Source organism: Dromiciops gliroides, chromosome 2 (assembly GCF_019393635.1).
Source record: "Dromiciops gliroides isolate mDroGli1 chromosome 2, mDroGli1.pri, whole genome shotgun sequence".
NCBI classification, from domain to species: Eukaryota; Metazoa; Chordata; class Mammalia; order Microbiotheria; family Microbiotheriidae; genus Dromiciops; species Dromiciops gliroides.
In genome coordinates, this window is record NC_057862.1 from 184284446 (window position 1) to 184300575 (window position 16130).

General features: G+C 39.2%; 1 protein-coding gene across 3 annotated transcripts in view; it reads right to left on the reverse strand.

The window, feature by feature from the left end:
- Positions 1-1362: 1362 nt before the first annotated feature.
- Positions 1363-16130, reverse strand: part of DPH6 (diphthamine biosynthesis 6) — a 443945-nt gene continuing 429177 nt past the window's right edge. For all 3 annotated transcript variants that reach the window (XM_043990141.1, XM_043990143.1, XM_043990144.1), the window contains exon 15: positions 1363-2761. In XM_043990141.1, coding sequence (XP_043846076.1) covers positions 2646-2761 — 116 coding nt within the window. In that variant the 3' untranslated portion in view covers positions 1363-2645. The remainder of the gene's footprint in view (positions 2762-16130) is intronic.

The window sequence follows — 16130 nt, forward strand, 5'->3', positions numbered from 1 at the left end:
CCTTGGGAAAATCACTTACCTTTTCTGAGACTTAGTTTCTTCATCGCATCTGTCCAATGAGAGAGTAGGCCTTGATGGGCTTTAAGATCCCTTCTTGCTTGAACTGCTCTGATCCTATGATGCATGAACTCCATATAAGAAGCCTCTGGGTTGATGGCTACAGGAAGCAGCTAGCTGACACACTAGATAGAGCTCTAGGCTGGGAGTCAAGAAAACCTGAGTCCAAATCCTACATCAGAAGCTTATTAGCTGTGTGATCCTGGGTAAATCATTTAACCTCAGTTCCGATGTCCTCGTTGTGGCAGGAGCTGCGGCTCCCATATAGGACTGCACAGCCACACTGTGGCCTGTGGCTCTTCAAGGCGCTGATCCATGGTCGTCCGCGACTGGTAGAAGCCTACTAAAATGGGGATAATAATAGCACCTGTCTCCCAGGGTTGTTGCAAGGATTAAAGGAAATTATATTTATAAAGTACTTAGCATGGTATTTAGCACATAGTAGGTGCTTAATAAATGTTTGTTTCCCTCTCCCTGTAGTCCCTCCTTGTTGGTGAAGTAGAGTATATGGGAAATGGGGTGGGTGAGGACAGGATGTCTAAAAACCAGAAGAAGGGATCAAATAGGAGCAAGAAAGCCTCTGGGAACTGGGGACCAATCCAGCTATAGAAAGGCTGTTTCTACACTAGTGAATTAAAAGGGCTTGCTTTAAAATGCTACTTCCTTATTTTCTATTCTTCTCATGCGATCTGATCTGTCTATCCGTAAATCTTCTCTCACATCTGAAATACTTTTCTTTCAGTTCACCAGGCAACAATCACTGAAACAGCTTCTTAAATGCCACCTCCTCCAAGAGCCTGAAGTGCTAATTTCCCATCATCCCCTCCCCCCCCCCCCCCCCCCCCCCCCCCCCCCCCCCCCCCCCCCCCCCGCAAGGAATTTGGTATCTGAGCTCAATCCAGGACTTCTTATAGTCAGGCTGTTCAATTAGGCTCAGGCTCTAACTTGATGCATGTTTAGGGAACAAAGTCATGTTTTTTTTTTCTCTTTCTTTCTGGGTCCTAGGGTTTTTTTTGCCCATCTGTAAATAATGGAGAATAAGTTACTCGTAGTGGGTCTTGTTAGTCAGAATATGACAAGGGCTTCAGAAAAACATTGATTTTTTGGATGGACAAAATATATTTGAAAACTAGCGCTTGTCTCCCAGACTGCGTCCTCCTCCCCCACCCCCACTCCCCAGCCTTGGACCCTTGGCCTAAGCTTTCTCTTTTCTGTATTTGATTTAAAATAACATATATCAATTATGGAACATCGCCAAACAGTTAAAGTCAAGTTATGAGATTAATTGGAAATGCACGCCATTCCTTGGAGGTTTCAAGAGGAACCTTTATTGATTCATATTTATATATTACAGGGAATAATGAAAGTCACATTCACCCTTTGTCCAAAGTAAACCCTGATCAAATTCACTCAAATTGCTCCACTAAACCTTCTGACTGTGCTGATAAGCCTGAAGGACATTGAAGAAGATGAATCAGAACAAGCTGGCCTGTGGACGAATGCAAGCCAAGTAGCTAAAGAGGCAGATATGGGCTTTCAGAAATTGTGGTTTTTGCTCCCCAGAATCAAGTGGGGAATCAGATGGAAGTATGTGTCTCTTGGAGCTTTGGGTAGCTGGGTGGTACCTATTTTGGATAGTCAGGTTTTACTCTCTTAAGACATCCTTCTTGGAAACAGAGCATAGATGGATGGTGTAGTTCTTGTTATATAAAGGTCATTTTATGCTGGGTTCTGGGGCTTCTACTACATTATAAAGGCTTCTGTGTCCTGCCCAGACCCACCCTTTTGCACAATGAAAGAATTGATCTCAAAGCAGACGCATGCACAATATCAGATGTAGCCTCCAACTATGTGGTCGGCAGACAAGTAATGATCATGCTCAAAGACGTGTTAATGGTATTTGCTTTGAACTGTGGTGCCAGTGGACTGGATGAACCAATCCGTCTTCAAGTTTCAATCAGTGTGACTGAAGATGCTGGCATCTCTCCAGCTCCAGCAGGGGCTAAGAGTTACATGTCATAGTGAATGGGTTGGCAGGAAATCTTTGAGAACTGAGAAGAAAAACATAGGTGTATGCCTTGGTAGGAAAGTTTATTTGCAGTCTCATAGCTTAATAAAAGGGCTGTGAATGAAGTGTTAAAACTTCTCGCCTAGCTTTGCACTTGTCAGTTCAAAGATGTCTGGACATTTCAGTAGAATACAGAATAAATGTAAATGAAAACAACAATGAAAGACTTCAGCACTTTGATCAATGCTGTGGCCAATTGTCCTCCTCCAGATGATTGATAGTGAATCATGCTTCCCACTTCTCTGCTGAGAGGTGGTGGGCTAGAGGTGCAGAATGAAACATGCTTTGTCAGAATTGGCCTATATGGTGATTTATTTTGTTAGCTGTACTTTGTTTTAAGGGAAGATTCTATTTGGTGAGGGTGGGGGAGGGAGGACTCATTGAGGGGAGTGACAGCAATGTTTTAAAAAAGCATCAATAAAACAATAACAAAAATTTAAAAGGCAAGCCAGAATGCAATTAGTACAAATGTTTTTCTTTCCCAGGAAGTCATAGAAGCTCTTGCTTTCTGAGCTATGGGCTAAGCACTGAGCCAGCATGCCACATGGATAATTTCTCTTTTGGGTAAATCAGTCACAGGTACCAGAACCAGTGCAGGAACTGTGTCCATCTGTTCTTCCAGCAATGCCTGCAGTCCTGAAATGTGAATAAAAAGGACTTATGAGTGCTTCCCAACTTTATTTGTTTTTCATCTGTCATTATAAGTCATCTTGCTTTTGGGGGAAAAAGTCCATTGTACCTTACAGACATCTGAAAACATTCAACAAAACATAATGCTTAGTCCTGCAATACAGTTTGTAAAATGCCTCAAAAATCACTTGGACCAGGCCTGACTTTAACTTTCCCCTCAAACCAACATCACTCTAAGGAGAAATAATTTGAAAAATATTCCTATTTTCCATCCCACATCATTTCCTTTGTCACCCAATTCTCTGGTTTCTTTTCCCAGATATAATAATAACAAACCTATCAATTAAAATAACTGTGCTTCAACAGAGAAGAAATGGTCAGGTAAGTGCTTTTCACAACTGTATCCCACCATCACCAAATCTTGTGATGATTAAATATAGTAAGAAACAATGGCCATTTGCTTTAGAGGGGTGTACACTTGGTTTTAATTTTAATAGCAAAGCACACTTTAGGACTAGTGGCCCATGAAGTCTGCATATTTTAGCCCAAATGATAAAATCTCAGAAAGAAAACAAGATACGTCTGATAATATCACCTAATTTACAAGGACAATAAAAACTTTCCTTACAGTAGAATTTCCTCTGTAAACTAGGAAACTTTTTGAAATTCAAAACTGTGACAAAGTTGCCACATTCGACTAATGACCTTTAGTTATAATTGGATAACTGAATTCTAAATTGTCAAGAAAATGGAACTGATGCTCAGAAACTTTGCCAAGAGTATAATTCTATGATATGTAGTTGACAATCTGAAAAAGACCATTGCTTTAAAAATGAACCTGCTATTGAGTTATCCATGGGCAAAGAAAACACTGAAATATTCTTTCTCAAAGCGACCTTTTATCCCCCCCTTCCACACATATGTGATTCAAAATGGTTTGGATATTCCTGCTGAATTTGTGACACATTTATTTTAAGTTATCTTTAAGGCAACATTTTCTCAGAGTATGATTACATGAAGCTTGCACCTACCATATAGATTCTTATAAGTACCCTTAGTAGAGTAATATGATTTAAGAATACAAGTACAAATAACCACAGTAGCATCTAAAACCAAACTCAATATGAAAGTTTTAAAAATGTAAATTTCTTTATGTATTTAAGAGATGGCTGATGCAAGTAGCTCCTCTAACGGACATGTTTGTAATTTGTAGGAATCAGAATATCTGTGACCATATAGATTAAGGAAACTAAATAATTTCTGAGTATTCCACAAGGAAAACTGTTGACATTGGAGGTGAATATTGACAGAAGTGGGACTGAGATCAATATTCAACCTCCAGGGTCAAAGGACTTCATGTTTGGTGCAAAAAACAACTTAGTTTAGGTATTACAGCAGTTCAGGAGAGTAATGACTATTAAGGGTCAGACAAGGTTTTCCATTATAAACTCTGATTTGGGGGGCCTTCATAGTTTCCGAGTCTTTTAAGGAACCAGATAGTATGAGTTAGGCAAGAAGCTGGCTTGAAAACAAAGTGAAAGGCATTAAAACCAAAGTTTTAAAATTAATGGCTTCAGCTGGTGCCTTTTTCCTATCCTTCAGATTCAAAACCCATCAATCCATCCCATTTTCATAGACATTTTTAGTAAATCTCTAAAACCCCACAACCAATAACAAAACTAGGAAAAATTTTAGGGGAGATAAGATAGTACAGATGGAAAGTTCTAAAAACAAAGTAAATCTCTTTTGAGTTTTTTAATGGCTTGAAAGCTTTTCTGAAAATTATCTAGCACATGTAACTTAGTCATAAATTATAAAGACCACTTATGAGGGCCCTGTGATATTAACAGAATGGTGTCTATCCAACCAGATATGGCTCAATGTGATATTGGAAACACTCAGGACATTTTGCCACTGGTTTTGGACAGGACAATTTTATCACCCATAACTGATGGCTCCTTAGAAATATTTTATCATGCTGGCCCACCAAAGGAGTTACTTATTTTTTGGGGGGCAACTTTGAATTTTTAAGTAAATGAGGAGAAGTAGTGCTCAAATAATCGACTTTGAGATATTCTCTGCTGGATACATTTTAAATTAGAATTCGATAAAAAGATATTATAAATATGTAGTTCACAGAGATACATATTGCCAGGCCTAGATTTTAGCTGTGATTATTTTATTATTCTTCAAAAAAGTAATTAAATAGAGCTAATAGTAATTATAAAAACAGACCCAATTTATGAAGAATAGAATATTACTGGGAAGTGGAGTGGGAAAGGCATAAATGAACATAGGATAATGCAGATAAAGCGACAGCTCAAGAATATCCAATTTATACCTTGGGCATAGGAAGCTCTAAAGGCAAAACTTTTGATGTTCCAAGTCCTTATCAAGAAGCAAAAGCTTTGCACTCTCCTGACCTCTCTGCTTGGCTTCAGGATGTATAGATACATTCAAACAACAGAAGTAGGCATTGATCAGGGAGGGAAGCAGTGAGGCACTTTCAGTTTCCATTACATTAAACAAAATACTCATTAGCGTCTGGCATTTTCCCAAGCAGATGCAATCTGGGTGCCCACTGAGGGTTAACTATGAAGTTAAGAAGTCCTGGAAGACCTTCCTGACACCATCTAGGGACAGCTAAGAGAAAGGTACGGTTACATTGTGGATAAGAAGACTAGGATTATTGGAAATAAAAATATGTATAAGAAATCAACCACAAACCAGCAAAATATATATCTTTATGTTTAGAATAGATGCTCATGGTACTGGAATATGACAATTTGGCCCAAGAGGAGTAAAATAAAGAATATTATTAGACATATTTTTGGAACCTCAGGCAAAACAAAACAAAACTTTTTTTTTTTCAAAATGATCTGCTGCTTGAATGTTCATCTTTGTGAGGACAAAGGCTATGTCTCTTTAGAAATTGTGGTTGTGAGGGTCAGTCCAACTGAAAATGATCATCAGTAGCACAGACTGTTGTGTTGCTGATGGAACAAACCAGGAATGATTATAAGTAGAAATCTCAAAACATCCACTAAGTTGGGTCAGGAAATCTGGGATGGTGTAAGTAGGGAGCACAGGATGGCTAGTCAGGGAGCTGGGTGACTCCAGGAACAATACAGACCCAGTGAGGGGGTTGGGGTTGAGTGCCCCAGTTGGTAGCAAGAGCACTGACTCAGAGCAGTCGGCATTTATGGAATCTTTTTTTTGTTCAACTGGCAAAATAAACCAACATTAAAAATCATTCACTTCACCTAATTTCTTGCAAGAAAATCTTTTCATGCCTGCACTTCTGTTATTTTAATAAGATGTTCGTCTTTTCACTTTGGCTAACAACCCAATCTCCCAGGAAGTCCTAGCGATAAACTGTGAAGTAAGTGAGTATGCTCCTTTTTTTCTCTGTAGGGATACTCTCCTGAATGAGGATTCTTATAAGGGCTCTCCATTGAAGAGAACAGGCAAAGAGAAAGAAGGTATGCTTAATAACATAAAATGTGAAAAGCTTTTTGAGGTTGCAACAATAGTATTCTTCCACTTTTTAACTCGAACATGCCATTCGATCAGTACTTAACACAGATCTGAAAATCCCAGAGCTAATAAAGCTTCCTGGAGACAGCCGGATGGATCTGACAAGCAGCATGTAGTAGAAAGCCTCATAGGGGATAAGGTTCCTAACAGTGAACTAAGAGTTCCAGTCCCCAAAGAGGTGCCCCTGGTGTGCAGAGCACTTAACCCTTCGACCAGTACCAACATGACTATTCACAAATTATTGATGTCCCTAAATCCCTGGCAGATTGCAGACAGTTTGTGTATCTCTTGAAGCCCCAGCATATGGCCACTAATGGGATGGATTAAAAAAAATACATATACACAGTCAGCCTTTGCCACATGAATGTAAAGCCACTGAAATGGTAGAAGGTGATTGAACTGGACTGAACACTGTTAAATACATGATTAGCCTCTTGTTATGGATTATTTCCATTGATCTATATCTGGTTTCTCAGTACAGTTTAATTAAAGCTGTCTGGAACACGACTGTTCCCTAAATGATCAGGCCCTGCAATGAAATGGTGAAACATGAGGAGGCTTGAGGCCTTTTCTTAAAGCACCCAAGGACTGTCTGTGGTTAACAACAGTAGCAGGGAAGATATTCATTTTAGGAAATTAGCTGGTTATACTGCTGGCTACTAGACTTCCCTGCCAGATAAATCAATGCTTTCCCCCACTTCATCCTGGGATATTAGAAATTGATTTAGGCCAATGCAAGGCCCTAAGGATGAAATCTAGGTTTTGTGTGTGAGTTCTTCTGGCTCAGAATCAACACAGAACACATTAATGTGTACTGGTTGTTTAACTGGCTGTTAACATGGACAAAATATATCCAATCTTTGTTAAGACAAATGTAATCACATAGAAGGTAGGAACCTCATCTACTTATTTTTTACAGCTTTTAGTATAGCAGCATGGCAGATGAGCATTTAACAAATGTTTTCTGGATCATTCGACAATGAACAATTAAGTATTAAGGAGATGAGCTAATATTAGGCCAGCCAGGGTGCAAAACAGGCCCAAGACATGGCCCTTGCACACGAGGAGCTTATAGTCAACACAGGCTGGATCTTCACGAAAATATTGCCTGCTTTTATACAGAATGCTATTTTCTTTATCATGATTAAATTTCATTCCCCCCCCCATTTATTTATTTATTTTTGTGGGGGCAATGAGGGTTAAGTGACTTGCCCAGGGTCACACAGCTAGTGTCAAGTGTCTGAGGCCAGATTTGAACTAAGGTCCTCCTGAATCCAGGGCCAGTGCTTTATCCACTGTGCCATCCAGCTGCCCCACCATGATTACATTTTTTTTTAAAGATGTTTAATGAATTGAACTGGATTCTGGGAAAGCCTCATCATTTCTTTTTTTGTTATTTCTTTTTTTTTTTGGTGAGGCAATTGGGGTTAAGTGACTTGCCCAGGGTCACACAGCTAGTAAGTGTTAAGTATCTAAGGCTGGATTTGAACTAAGGTCCTCCTGAATCCAGGGCCAGTGCTTTATCCACTGTGCCATCTAGCTGCCCCACCATGATTATATATGTTTTTTTTAAGATGTTTAATGAATTGAACTGGATTCTGGGAAAGCCTCATCATTTCTTTTTTTTTTTTTTTTTTTTTTTTTGGTGAGGCAATTGGGGTTAAGTGACTTGCCCAGGGTCACACAGCTAGTAAGTGTTAAGTGTCTAAGGCCGGATTTGAACTCAGGTACTCCTGAATCCAGGGCCAGTGCTTTATCTACTGCGCCATCTAGCTGCCCCACCATGATTACATTTTAAATGTGATGTGAAGAGATATACTAATACCTGGTATTCCTGTCCTTAAGGGATAGATGATCTAGCAGATTTATGATGTAATAATAATAATAATAATACTTATGTATACATAGCATTTTTTTGGTTTCTCAAGTATCTTTATATTTTGTGTATCTGATCCTAAAAATAGCACTGTGACATGAGTTACACAAACATTTGCCCCATTTTACAGATGAGGAAATGGAGATTCAGATCACACAATTAGCAAGTCACTGAGCAAGTATTTAGATTGAGGACTTCTAATATTAACTCTAGGACATAACTCACTAACAACACAAATGCTGAAGAGACGGTACTCCTAACACTTCCAAAGTAAGGGGCTATTTCAATTTTGCAAAATAGTTTAGTCATTGTACCTGAAAGAAATAAAGTCAAGCCTAAATGCAGAGCTGTGGGAAAGTAAGACAGAGGGAGCATAATGTGGTGGATAGAGAGTGGGCCTTGGAGCCGGCAAGGGTTGAGATTGAGTGCTGCCCCTGACATAGACTAGCTGTGGGATGCCAGCTTCAGGGATCTCATGGTCTCTCTGGTCTCAATGATCATCATTCTAGTTCAGTCCCTCATCGCTTCTTACCTGGACCATGGTAATAACCTCCTAATTGTTCTCCCTGCTTCAGTTCATTCCACACTCTGAGCCCACTTCCATGTTGCTGTCAAAGTGATTTTCCCAAAGTGCAGGCCTGACCGTGCCACTCTCCCATTCAATAAACCACGCATGCCCTTGATGCCTTTAGGATCAAATATAAGCTCCTCTGTTTGGCTTTTAAAACCCTTCCCAACCTGGACCCATCTACTCTTCTAGCCTTATTATACAGATACCAGGCAAACCAGACCTTTTGAATGTTCCTCATTCAGGCTACTCCATTTTCTATTTCTGTGCCTTTGCATTGGCTTCTCCCAAGCTTGGGATGCAATACTCCCTCATATAGTCCCTTGCTTCCTTCAACACTCTGCTCAAACACCACCTTGTCCATGTTTTCTTTCCTGACCCTTCTAGTGGTCAGTGCCCTCCCCTGACATATTTACTTTGTATTTATGTTGTATATGTTTATTCCTCTGTGTGTGTGTATGTGTGTGTGTGTGTGTGTGTGTGTGTGTGTGTGTGTGTGTGTGTATAATTTGTATATATTTTTTTGGTTTTTTGTTTTGGTGGGGCAATGGGGGTTAAGTGACTTGCTCAGGGTCACACAGCTAGTAAGTGTCAAGTGTCTGAGGCCGGATTTGAACTCAGGTACTCCTGAATCCAGGGCCATGCTTTATCCACTGCGCCACCTAGCTGCCCCCTAATTTGTATATTTTTATGTGTTTTATAGATACAGATATTTATGTACCTGTTATTTCCTCTGGCAGAATGTAAGCTCCTTGAGTGTAGGGATTGCTTCATTTTTGTCTCTGTATTCCTAGAGCCTAGCACAAAGCCTGACACAAAATAGGCACTTGATAAATGCTTGTGGATTGACTGATTAATCACAAACAAGTTACTTAGCCTTCCAGTGTCTCAGTTAACTGTGACATGATCAATTATAGATAAGTTGTTGATCTGCATTTCCTAAAACTTAGGAAATCACAGGTTGGGACCTGACACTGCCTCTTCCCTCCTTCTCCCCCACAGCCCTGCAATGGGTTACTCAAAGTGAGAAGTCAGTCATCAAATATTTATTGATTGATTTTCTACTCTCTATCCAGAATTGTGCTGAAGAGCATGGGGAACAGAAGAATAAAAAAAATGGCCATTGTTCTTGAGAAATTTACGTTCTAGTTGATGAATTGAAACTTGAGACTATGTCAAATACCTGGATAGAGGAATATAGCAATAAGAAGATATATAATTCAACGTCAGATTTATGGTAGAGACTCCAACGATTAAGGAAATCTTCCTAGAATTGATGAGGGCCTTGAGCTGGACTCTGAGAAGAGGCAGGGAGGTAAGACTGTGCATTGGGTAGCAGGGTGCATCTGGAGGAAACCATATAAAAATCATGCAGATTGAAGTCAGTGGCTAATGTGGGGGAGTAGTGGGAAATACAGCAAGCTTTAGTCAAGCAAAGAGATTAGGAGGTGGCCATTATTAACCAGGGGACGTTTCATACAGTGTCCGTAGGTGTGAGTGTGTGTCTGTGTGTGTGTGTGTGTGTGTGTGAGTGTGTGTGTATAGTCAGTGGGGGCTATTTGAGTAGAGGAGTAAGAGGATGAGCCAGTGTTTTTAGAGAAATTAAGCATTAGATTATCAGTAAACTATAAGTTCCATGAGGTTGTAAAGTTCACCTTTGTCTTTGCAACTTTAGCTCTTAAGCACTGTATTTTGCACATAGGTCATTTATTAAGTCAGTAAACACTTATTAAATGTCTACTATGTGCCAGGCTCTGTGATAAGTTCTGGGGATACAAAAAGAAGTAAAACACAGTCCCTGACCTCAAGGAGCTCACAATCTCATGGGGGAGACAACAATATTTTGTATTTTTATACAGAAGATAAGTAGGAAAAAATTATAAGCTATGTAAACCAGCTGTATACAGGATAAATAGGAAACAAGTAAAAGAGGGAAGACGCTAGAGTTAAGGGAGTGTGAAAGGCTTCCTATAGAAGACAGGTATCAACATGGATCCTGAGGGCTCCATGCATCCCATAACACTCTGTAGTGGGGCCAGAACCAGATTAACATGTAATTGGAAATATTTAACATAACAAATAGAAATACAATGAAGCAGAGATATTACATGACGGAGCCGCAGAGATCCTTATACAATGATTAGCAACTCCAGGTTTCTATTTTTTTGACACCACTGTTGGAATGTAAGGGAAAAAACTGATAGGACGCAGGAGCTGACTTAACTCAGAGCACCAAGAAGATTGTATCCTGACTTGGAAAATTACTCTAAGCTTAGAAAGAATGGTAGTGGCACAGTGGATAAAGCACCAGCCCTGGATTCAGGAGGACTTGACTTCAAATCCGGCCTTACACACTTGACACTTACTAGCTGTGTGACCCTGGGCAAGTCACTTAACCCCAACTGCCTCACCAAAAAAAAAAAAAAAAAAAAGAAAGAAAGAAAAAGAATGGTAGTATTGACAGAAAAAGAAGAGGTTTGGAAGGACTATGAAATGGTTGTGCGTGGGAATTTGGGAAAAATGATGCACTCCATTTTATTCATGTTGGGTTTGAGGTAGTGGAGTGATATTCAAATGGTGATACCCTGCCTACAGTTGCCAGTGTAGAAGCAGAATGTGGCTTGGAGTTCAGGACTAGAAATGGAGATTGAAGAGATATCCGCTCAGGGTGGCAGTTGAAACTGTACAAGTGGATGAGCTTTCTGAGGTGGTGCCTATGACACTGGTATTGTTCCTTTTAAGGTCTGCTTCTGTTCAAAGGCATCATAATGATACTGGGATAGCTGGTAAAATTGTTAATGGTTTGGTTCTTTCTTTTGAATTTATTTGTAAGGCTCCTCTTTGAGTTAAACCAAAATTTTTCAGAGACAGAAACAAGGGGATCATTATCACCCACAGATTCCAAATTATTAATATACTTTCAAACTAATTCTGTTTTATTTTTATGAACTGATTTAGCTTAAGAGCCTGTTCCAGAAACATTTTTATAAGAGTATTTAATACCATCCTAAACAAAATTAAGTCTATTTTATAATCATGTTCATTTATACGATTCAAGTTTTAAGAGACATTTCTTCTTCTCCAGGGAATATCTATTACATCTCTTTCCAGGTATTTATACTCCAAATTTCTCATATAATCCATAAACTATGATATGAGCATGATGTTTTCTCAGGCTATTCAAAGTTGCGTCATGGAAGGAAATGTGTGATCTTGAAAGAGATAAATGATCAGTTTTTTTTTTCTTTTTAGTTCCTTTGCATAGTTGCTATATTTATGGATTTTTCTTTAGCCCTTACAAAAATTCTACTGCACAGCTAAACATAAATTAGATTTACCCAGTATATAAATCTTATTTAACAAGGACTCTTTACCCTTTCACCTAGTGCCCTACGTGTGGCTGGTATAATGATACAATTTTTGAGACTAAAATGCTCAAATTCTGCTGAAAATATTTATTAATGAATGCAACTATGCCGGAATAGTCTACTGAATATTCAAGGAAGTTAACTAACATTAGTTTAAGGCAGAGGGAATGGGCTGAACTTGTCACCTTTTGACCACAGAGTAAGCAACCTGGCTGAGAGGTGAAATATTTGTGCAGTCCTCAAATATGATGAAATACAGACCTTGTGAAACTCCCTCATATCCTGCACCCCTCTGTGACCTCAACCCCAACTCTTGAGAATATTTTTTCCTTGAGGGTTAAATGGTTAGGGAGCTCCTTTATTGGCTGTGCTTGGAGCCTCTCCTGAAAAGAGGCTTTTAATAAGACTAAATTGGGATGAATTATGAAGCAAGGTTTCTAACTACGTCCTGAGATGAATCAGCTAAAGCTTGACAACATTTATATCGTCTAGCCCACTGCCATACATTTCACCACAAAAATTTGTAAAAAAAAAAATTTCCCCTTTCTGGCTCCATTTCAGACTTTTTCTGGGGCACCTGCTCAATTTGAGATGAGATTGTCTGATCTTACTTAATCCACTGGTAGTTAACAGAATTTTTCCATCTTCTTTTCTAGAAAAATGGTCCATAAGGAAATTAAGCTAGAAGAGCTGAAAGTCATACATGAATTCATGTGTAGGTGTGCTGAAGTCCTAAATAATCCTCCTGTGTGAAAAGTACAATATCAGTTCAACCCTGGTTCATTGGTTCATCCGTTTTGCTTCTCAGCAGCTCTCTACCAGGAGAGGCCTCCTGTAGTCAACGTATTTGCAGATGATGTAACTATAGGGACATCTCCATACTATTCTAGCAACCATTTTCACTGTGGTTTGAAAATGACTCTAGTCTTTTGCTTTGTTTAAACAGCTGTGGGGGATAAGAATAAGATGAGTTCTATGTTTTCTGCATTTCTTTTATGATCAGTTTAGATACAGCCATGATAGTAGAAGGATTTTAATTTAAGAATAAATCACGTAAGACCCTTTGGAACGACAAAGTGCATAAGGAAGGAAACAGAATATCCCACCATCTTAAATCACAAAAGAAAAGAAGACCAAATAATTTCTCCTGTAAATTCCAAACTCAAAGTTTCCCCATCCTTCCCCCCACAAAAATACACTCAAGTTAGAACTTTATACATATAACACACACACACACACACACACACACACACACACACAGGCAAGGCAGAGGATGGCATAATGGAAATAGTGCTTGCTTTGAACTTAGATGACATGGGTTCAAACCTTTGTGTAAGCTAAAGCAAGTCACTAAAACACTTAGCGTCAGTTTCCTCATCTGTAAAATTAAGAGGTTGGAATAAATGATCTGTAATATTACCCCAAAATCTATATTTATGATAATATTGGTGTATATGTATATTTTTACATAACTTTCTTATACCCAAAGTGTAATGTTTCTTCTGAGTGATGACTATTGAAAAAAAAGAGGTCAATTACCAAGCAACAACAAAGAAAACCTCGAACCTTTTCATTATCACTCCCACTAAGCCAAGCTTCTGTAGAGCAGGGACTAGATTATTTTTCAAATTCACTTTTTCAGCCATCTGGCACAGTATCTTTTTTGGGGGGGTGGGGGGGCAATGAGGGTTAAGTGACTTGCCCAAGGTCACACAATTAGTAAGTGTCAAGTGTCTGAGGGTGGATTTGAATTCAATGAACTACTGAGGCTAGGGCCGGTGGGTGTTTTATCCACTGCACCACCAAGCTGTCCCCCTCAATTAATGTTGTTTTTTTTTAAAGTTACACCAATATTACCACATTCTCATGATTCCCTTCAGAACTTTCCTTCTGAATACATCAGGTAACTATTGTAAAACATCATTTTATTGTTGCTGTTTGGTTGTTTCGGTCATGTCCAACTCTTTGTGACCCCATCTGGGAATTTTCTTGATAAAGATACTACTGTGGTTTGCCATCTCTTCAGCATTTTACAGATGAGGAACTGAGGCAAACTGGCTTAAGTGTCTTGTTTAGGGTCATGCAGCTAGTAAGTGTTTGAGACCAGATTTGAGTTTAGGAAGAGGAATCTTCCAGACTCCATGTGACACTCTACTTCACTACATGGCTGCTCCGTAAAACATGATAGGTAAGTAACATAAATTCACACACACACAGACACAGACACATATAGTTGATATTATTATCATCTCTGGTTAGATAAAAACATGAGTCCTCCACTGGCAAATCAAAGTAGAGAACTGAAGCAATTAGGTCAGTGAGGTAAAAACAAACAGACAAAAACCAGCCCAAAACCCAAATCCAAACAAGACAACATCTTCTACACAAATGCCTGATCTCTTCCTCTCAAACTCCTGCTTTGGCCAGTTAGGAGCTGGTCAAAGAGCTGGCTAAGAAGACGCATCAAAGAGAAACCCATGCTGGGTGCATATTTTACATGGAAGTTATGTGCACATAACCCTGCATTTCCTATATTATACTCATCACTGAAGTATTTGGGTATAAATTTCCAACCATACAAATGTTTCCTACAATCCTGAATGCAGCCACTTTGGGGTTGGTGGGGGGGAGTGCAGGGGGAGCGGTGGAGAATATAACAAATTCTACACGGCAGGGTAGGTCAGGGAATAAAGGAACATTGAAAGCAAGGAAGATTTAGATTTCTTGAGCAATCCAGTGCTTGTTCTTGGCAGTCTAATGTGTGACCTCCCACAGGATCATCTCTGCTTTGAAACCATTTTGAGGCAGACAAATGAAATATAGAAAAACTTTAAAATTAAAGGATAAAAAACTTCAGGCCGAGCTCCATCTTAGCACACATAACAAGAGACGTGTTCTTGACCCAGGGGAGGACTGACTTTAGCATTTTGTTGAAGTGGGGAAGAAATAGATTGTGTAGATAACCAAATACCTACATATCCATATTTATGTGTGTATATATTTGATTTTCTAAAAGGTAATATATATTTGAATAAAATCAGAGCACAACTTCCTCTGTTAACTCTCCTCACCCCCTTGCCCCACCCCCCTCATGTAAGGACAAAACACACACACACACACACACACACACACACACACACACACACAAATTTTAAAAAACCTTGTTGGGAAGAGATCATGCAGTCTCAATGTTTGCTTCCCATGCTTTGTTTTAATATGGGGAAATAGGGCCAAAAAACATTATGGTAATAGCAGATATGGGACGACCCTTGATACCAGGAAGACTTGTGTTCAAGTTGGTTCTGTGACCCTGGGCAAGTCATTGAACTTTTAAGTTCTCTAGGCCACTCTCTAAGGCAGCAGAGAAAGTGTCAATTTGCATTAGTAGAGGGAGTTTCCTCACCTAGGACTTTCTTATTTCATCAAAATCACAGGTCTGTTCCCTATCCCTTATGTGGAGATAATATACATTTCATTCACATGTACTGAAATTCCCTTAAGAGGCTTCTTAAACTTAAAATTCCGAACTTTCCTTTTGTTGTTATGCTCAGTTTTGCTAAACAGGTAAGATGGCACTACCCAAACTTCCCCTCCCATCCCGCCCCACCCTCCAACATTGGCCAGTTCTACATAATTAGTAAATAAATAAAAAGAACACTGCCTACACAGGGTCTCATTCTGAAGGCAGGCTTGAAGATTTACAATATGCGAAACCAGGCAAAAACTCTGTGGTAATCAGCACAATACATTTTACACTCCATCATAATCAGTTTTTCTGCCTTCATGTCGATAAAACTTTCCCCCCTTTTTACAGTGGTTTACAACTTAAATAATTTAATACAACAGTTGTTATATTTTTATTGCAAGCTTATAAAACTGGTACCATAAGTCTTTCCCCTGCAATATATTACCAAAAAGTGACACAAGAGAAGGGGAACGGATGATTACTAAAACTGTAATTCAATCTTCCAAGTTCTGGAGATGTCATAAAAACTGCTCCTGCTTCACTTGCATATGGCAGATACC